Below are 7,516 nucleotides of genomic sequence, written 5' to 3'. Positions count from 1 at the left end.
ATTGCAATTGCAGCTCTCCACATCCTTGAAACCGTGGCCTCGATGGTAAGCCTCGTTCTGATCTTCTATCTTAGCTCACAGCCAATGGCAGCAAGAGGTTCCACGCAACTGCATTCCAGTTCACCGCCCCCCGAATTAATGTGGCTCGTCGCCTATATTTCACGCCTCCTGCTCCCGTATTCGATCTTCGTGCTCGACACTACACTGACAACCACATCCTGACACTGGATGGCAGCCTCATCTCGTTCTAGCCAGTATCTCCATGATCATTTCAATGAACGAGCGGAACGAGTCAACAACCTCCAAGCGGAGGTGAACCGGCTTCAAGACGAAAACAAGATCCTTCACATCAAGCTCGCAGAGGAGAAGATTAAAACACAGGGACTTAAGGCATCGGTGAAGGCAATGAAGTTATGTCTAAACAGCTTGATGGGCACTGCGGGTACGTCCATGCGGACTAGTGATGGGTTCGGTAGTACAGAGGTTACGACAGTGAGTCTTTTTACTGGCGATACTCTATTCGACTGGCAACTTATCACTTCTTTCAGGATGAGCGCAAGCGAGGACGGGTCGATGACTCGCATCAGCAATGAAGCAGAGGTCTGTGCGTACTCTTTTCCAACTCTGGGTGAAATATTTACACAGGAAGAGCCTGCAGACTCCTCCAATTCTAGTACTGTTGTCCCCACAGCGGATCTTGGAATCCCCTGTCTTGCTCTGGCACGGATGGAGGCCGGTTAAATCCGAAAAAATGCGAAAATATTCAGAGGAGGTCCTGGAAAAGGAGGGACCCCCCAAGAATATTTTGGGAATAAAATGAATTTCGCGGGTGCACCATGGGGCATCATGCCCGTCGCATCGCCCTTAGATTTGACTCGTCTGTCTCCGGAATTTGCCGCCTTCCTCTCTTTTCAGCCGCCACCTTCCGCACTGATGTTGCGATGGTGAGCAAAGGGGTCGAGATAGATGTCTCACCGACCTTCGCCTGCCAGCTTCTTATTCTCTCGATCTGGCTGTCTGTGTCTCTGTTTGTCTTTATGTTCGTCTCTTCGTCAATCGTTTCATCTTGATCTTAGTGCTCGGACTGTGCTACGCTCGGTAACTAAGGCAACAGTGTGTATGTTGGCTGTAATATTCCTAGGGTATCGTCTAATCTGGGTTCGTTCTCCGCCCCGGTGTGGGTTCTCTTATATTTTGGTAAGCTATGGTGACTGCCTGAATCCAAATAACTCGGGGAATTTTCCGCAGCAGAATGAAAAGGTACGAGAGTTTGAACCCGCAGGGATCCTCCCTCGTGAATCCGTTCGTGATCGTTCATTTCACGCCCGATGTTGGACGCTGCGGGCCCCAAACGACGACAGGAATGTGATCAGTCAGCACCAATCACGATTTGAACAGAAACCGTTCACAAAACGTTCATAGCAAGGATAAACATGTCGGTGAGTTTTATCTTCCAATAGTTCATCCACAAACATATGTTCGTGTTCGCTCGATATCGGTTCGATTTCTAACGTTATGGGCTCCAAATGACGGGACGGGCCAGGAGCATTGACCCCAATAAAGGTTGAATAGGAAAATTCCCACCGATCATCGATAATAAGGACGATAACGTTGGTACGTTCTCGTCTCCCATATACCTGTCTCGAAAGTTTGTTCGCATTTGCTCAATTCCTTCTCGATTTTCAATGTAGTGGGCTCAAAATTACGGCATGACGTAGCTATATCAACGCCAATAAACATTTGGCAGGACACCGGCCACTCATTCTTGAGAACGAGGCAGAATTGTATTGGTGAGTTTTCGCTCCTAACACCCCTTCTCGAAAATGTCTTCGCATTTGCTCGATTATCGTTCGATTTTCAATGTAGCGGGCTCGAAATGACGGGACGACGCAGGTGCACGAGTCGCAATAAAAGTTTGGAAGGGAACGGGCCAATCAACGGCGAGAACAAGATGAAACACATGGCGAGTTTTCGCCCGTAACATCCTTTTCCGAAAATGTGTTCGCGTTGGCTCAAATATTTCCCGATCTCCAATGCCATGGGCTCGAAAGAACGGCATAGATAAGGTCCATCATCTCCAGCGAATATTTTGAGAGAAACAACCTACACGTCATCTATAGCGAGCACCAATAGCGAGATGAGTGTCACAGTCTCATCACCCCCCCTCCTCAAAACCCGGCTCGCTCTCGCTTATTATCGGTTCGTTCCTCAAGGTAAGTAGCTCAAAATAACGGCCTGCATATGGGCTATCGATTCTCGCTCCCTGTTCTGCGCACTACCGCTGCAAACGGACGTTATCGATGCCAATCTCCAAGGTGAGTCATGGCCCCAAAATGTTCCTCTTCGAATTTTTGTTCGCGTTTGCTCATTTGCGGTTTGATTTGGCTTTATGTATGCTCAAACTGACGGGAACGGTCAATCGTGCCTGCGGCACACAAGGTTTGATGTGAATCGACCCGGTAATGAGAGAGATAGAGAGGGTTTGGTTCGGTAAGTTAGGTCCCCCAACCCTCCTTTGAATATTTACTCGCATTCGCTCAATACTGGCTCGATTTCCATCGATATCAGCTCTATCGGACGGGTTGCATTGGACGTACTCAGCTCCATCCAGGTTTTAAGAAAAACGGCCGGGAAATGGTCGAGAGCGAAGCATTTTACCTCAGTGTGTCATCCCCACCAACCCTCCCTCCTCCAATATCATCTCGCGTTTGCTCATTTCTCGCTCAATCATCGTCGTCTAGGGCTCGATAGAACGGCAAGGGTCCGAATAGACTAACGCATCGAAGGTTGGGGCCAAAACTATGGTGCATTGACCAATTTAGACGACATTGTCGCCGGTGATTTACCCCTCAGCTATTTGCCTCACAGAAGATCACTCATAACTTCTTCGATATCGGTTCAAATCTCGACGTTGCGGGCTCGAAATGACGGGAGGAATGTGCGCTATCATTCGCGCACTTGATACAAATCAATTGGCGGAGCCATTGTCGAGAACGACGACGATCGTTGGGGTAAGTCGTGTTTCAATATCTCTACCTCCAAAATATTGTTCTAACTCATTCAGTTTCCGTGCGATTCGCGTCGTGTTGAGATCGAATGGATCGCATTCATGACTGCTTCCATCCCCAGCACTTGCCTCGTCTGAGATAACCTGTTCGCTGTCGATAATGACAGACTTGAAGTCGGGCCTTATCCATGGTGCGCCAGTCTTCCAATAGCTTCACTTCTGGGCAGTACGGTATCGCCAAAGGCGATACAACACGCGGTCATTGTTGTTCTCGTTCTAGAACATGATCAAGCCCATCTAGAAACCGGGCCGTCCAAGTGCGTGCTGCAGCGGTTCTCCAGTGCACTGTGTCGCCAATGGCGATGCTACGCCCCGAAGTAGTGTTCACGGTCTTGAAGCTTCAAGATTGCAGGCTGGATGCTGACCATTTAGGAGGGTCATCTTATATGTCCCTTGTGCGCTGTGTCGTGTCGCCATAGGCGATGCTCTAGCCTAGCAGTTGCTCACGTTACAAAACCCGCTATCTAATTTTTGTCCCACACAGACTCACCAGAAGTGATGTGATGCTGGCCGTAGTAGTGCATCGCAGCTCAAGAGGTCTCGAAGCACTCATTGAAAAGCTGTATGGCCGGGTAGTACGACGCTGCGCCCCATGGCGCCGTATCGCCAAAGGCGACGTTCAGACATATGATCTGGGCACAGTCAACACCACAACATTATTTCCAGCTGTGAATTCATCCGTTCTCGGTCAAATGCAGGTGTATTATTGACACAGTGAGCTCTACCAACACACCTTTATGCCCTCCACTGCCCCCGGTATCTTGTTTGATGAGAAACTGTCCGGTCACCGTCGAGATCGTCGATCTGAAATTGGTGAGTACCCCTCATCAATCGTGAAACCACTCGTTCTCCGCCAAATGACCGTGCGTTTGTGCCGTAGTGGGCTCTATCGACGCGCACAAGTGTCCTCCATATGTCCCTGTAATTTGTTTCATGCAAAACGGTTCCATCACTGTCCAGAACGACGGTCTCAACTTAGTGAGTACCCCTCACCAATCGTGAAATCGCTCGTTCTCAGTCAAATGATCGTGTGCTTTCGAGGTAGCTGGCTCTATCGACGCGTACAGACTACTTACATATGACCTGGTATTTGGTTTGATGCGAAACCATCCACTCGCTGTCGAGAAAGACGATCTGAACCCGGTGAGCATCCGCCTACTAACTCTACAATCACTCGTTCTCGGTCAAACGACCGTGGTTTCTCTAAACAGTGGGCTATTTCGACATACATCAATGTCCTCCACTGCCTCTTACCCTTTGTTTCATGAGAATCAGCCCATTCGTTGTCGAGAACGACAGGTTTCGAGCCCATCGCGCCAACCTAAGTGCTCCCTCCTGCTCAGTGCGCACAGCTGCCCTGACGTGCGAATACGTAGGCAAGCCGCGGTGCCGCATGGTATCGCCACAGGCGATTCACCCAATACAGAGCTGGCCGGAAAGCTGCGTGGCTGCGTTGTGTTGCCACTAGCGATACACTAGAGCACGGGTGCTGCAGCCTGCCTGGCAGCTTTGTGCTGGAGTATCGCCCGTGGCGATATGACTCAGTGTGGTAGGTATCCTGGCTGTTGTGCAGCGGCGTATCGCCTATGGCGACACTACAGTGTCGCAGCCTTCCTGCGAGCCATGTGCTATTGCCACAGACGATACCTCAGTGCATAGTTGCCAGGAAGGATGTAGCGCTCACACCAGGCATCAACCTATCTTGGGCGGACCGATGAGCTTCCAATAGACCACGCCCAGCGCAAATTCTAGATCGAACTCGGTGAAGCCGTATTTCGCAGATATTTTGAGACTTCGGGTGAGCTGATCACACGAAGGTATTTCTAATGCTGGAAACAAAGGGAATGATTAGAAAAGGTCCGTTACAGCATATACAGAATCAGTGGCGTCCTTTCTGGTGTGTACCAGAATTTCACATTGGTCCGTAAAGAAGTTGTGTCTGAGGCCAGTGAAGAAATCTTAAATACCGGACCACATTCCGCCAAATTTGGCGGAAGTTGGTCTGAAATTTGAAGTGCATGGCGGAAAGTGTGCTGAAACACGCCGAAACTTGAAGTTGGTGGCGGAAAGCAAGCGGAAGAGTATCCTATATTTGGAATTTCTGCCACGCTGATCCACGCGGATCGACGCGCGCATACCTCATTGCATCTTTGTTCCAACCTGACCGAATGCAGCGGAAATCTCATAGAACATCCTCGTCGTGGCTGGATTGTTTCCTCAAAGGTATTCAAAATTTTCCGCTTTTTCCGCTTTGAGGGGAATATCGAGGGCACCGCGCGGATACATCATGTATCAACAATTTTCCCCACAAAGTGGTCCTATCTTGTATTTGCGTTGGCCGCAAACAATCCGTCGCCGGTCCGCCAGGTCGAAAGGAATTGATGCCTGCTGTGGCTGTGCCGTGTCGCCATAGGCAATACGCTGATGCGGAGCTTGTGCGGAGCTGGCTGCGACGCCATGTCATATCACCTCAGGCGATACAGCGCGCTGGCAGGAAGGCTGTTATGCCGTGCCGTGCCATATCGCCACAGGCGATACGCTGGCGTGGCCCGTCTCCAGCACCATTCTCACTGACTCCTGTGCCCTCTGCTTGCCTTACTGCTATCTGTAACCCTAAGGTAGGGTTGGACCTAGGAAACCTAGGAAGCAGTGTTTGCTTCTCATAACCTAACCTAAGTCTGTGTCCCTGTCTGTGTCTGCGTGTCCGCATGTGTCTTAGTGCACTGTGCTACGCTCGTTGGCTGGTAACCAAGGGAACTGTGAGTCTGCTGGCCACAAAATCCCCTGGATATGGCTCGCTCTGGGCTCGCTCTCTCATCACATGGGCTCCAAATTGCGGTTGGACCCGTTTCATCAGCTATGGCGTCGTTCTGAATCTAAATAACTGGGTTATCCTGAGTAGCTGAAAAAATAGGTAGGCGAGTTTCAGTCTGCGAGACCCTCCCTCTTGAATGCGTCCGCAATCGCTCATTTGATGCCCGATTCTGGACGTCACGGTCTCAGAATGACGACGGGAACGTGCTAGGTCCGCACCAATCAAGATTTGAACAAAAACGGTCCACACAACGTTCATAACGAGGACAAACACGTCGGTGAGTTTCCGCTTCTATTAGTCTATTCAAGTAAGTGCTTTCGCATTTGCTCAATATCCGTTCGATTTGCAATGTTAGGGGCTCAAAATGACCGGGCGCGTCAGGTTCATCGACCCTCATAAAGGTTTGATAGGAAAAGGCCCACCCATGGTCGAGAACAAGGACGCTAACATTGGTACGTTTTCGCCTCCCATATACCCCCCTCGAAAATTTGTCCGTGTTTGCTCAATTCCTTCTCGATTTTTAATGTGGCAGGCTCAAATTTATGGCAAGACTTAGCTCCATCAACGCCAATAAACGTTTGGCAGGACACAGGCCACTCGTTCTTGAGAACGAGGCAGAATGTATTGGTGAGCTTTCGCTTCTAGCACCCCTTCTCGAAAACATCTTCGCGTTTGCTCAATTATCGTTCGATTTTCAATGTAGCGGGCTCGAAATGACGGGACCACGCAGATGCACGAGTCACGATAAAAGTTTGGTAGGGAACGGGCCACTCAACGGCGAGAGCGAGATGAAACACAATGGTGAGTTTTGTCCCTCAACCCTCCTTTGAATATTTGCTCGCATTGGCTCAATACCGGCTCGACTTCCATTGTTGTCGGCTTGATTTAACGGGATGCACCATTACTACGCAGCGCCATCCAGGTTTGAAGCAAAACGGCCGAGAAATGGTCGAGAACGAAGTGTTTTACCTCAGTATGTCATCCCTACCAGCACTCCCTCCTCCAACATTGTCTCGTGTTTGCTCAGTTCTTGCTCAATCATTTCAATCAAGGGATTGATAGAACGTCAGAGATACGAATAGCCTACCACCTCGAAAGTTTGGGGCGAAACCATGGTGCATTGACCAAACTAGATGAGATTGTAGCCGGTGAGTTACCCCTCAGCTATTTTCCTCACAGAAAATCACTCATAACGTCTTCAATATCGGTTCAAATCTCGATGTTACGGGCTCGAAATGACGCGAGCAATGTGTGCTGTCCGTCACACATTGGTACAAAGTCGACTGGCGGAGTCATCGTCGAGAACGACGAGTATTCCTGGGGTAAGTCATCTCAATTACTCCCCATCCGAAAATGACTTCGCGTTTCACCAATTCCGCGTCGATTTGATTAGTAGCGGGCTCAAATTCAAGGTATGGTTCTGGCCTACTGTCCGCGTGAAAGGTTTGGGTCGAATTGTCCGTGCCGTCAAGGAGATCGGGGTGAAACCTCCCGGTGAGTGGCCCACCCAATACTCCCCATCCGAAAATCATCTCGCGTTTCACCAGTTCCGCGTCGATTCGATTAGTAGCGGGCTCAAAATTGAAGGTAGGTCCCTAGGCTCCGATACCCGCGAAAGATCTTGGTCCAAACGT

General features: G+C 49.8%; 1 protein-coding gene across 1 annotated transcript; it reads left to right on the top strand.

The window, feature by feature from the left end:
• Positions 1–228: 228 nt before the first annotated feature.
• STEHIDRAFT_112962 (uncharacterized protein) lies at positions 229–741 on the top strand (the record flags this gene model as incomplete). Its single annotated transcript, XM_007306656.1, has 4 exons — positions 229–442; positions 477–492; positions 549–600; positions 646–741. The coding sequence occupies 4 exons, from the start codon at positions 229–231 to the stop codon at positions 739–741; spliced, it is 378 nt and encodes a 125-aa protein (XP_007306718.1).
• Between the last annotated feature and the right edge of the window lie 6,775 nt (positions 742–7,516).

The sequence above is a fragment of the Stereum hirsutum genome (assembly GCF_000264905.1).
Source record: "Stereum hirsutum FP-91666 SS1 unplaced genomic scaffold STEHIscaffold_11, whole genome shotgun sequence".
Classification (NCBI taxonomy): domain Eukaryota; kingdom Fungi; phylum Basidiomycota; class Agaricomycetes; order Russulales; family Stereaceae; genus Stereum; species Stereum hirsutum.
Note: the sequence above shows the minus strand (reverse complement) of the source record. Positions and strands in the feature narration are given on the sequence as shown.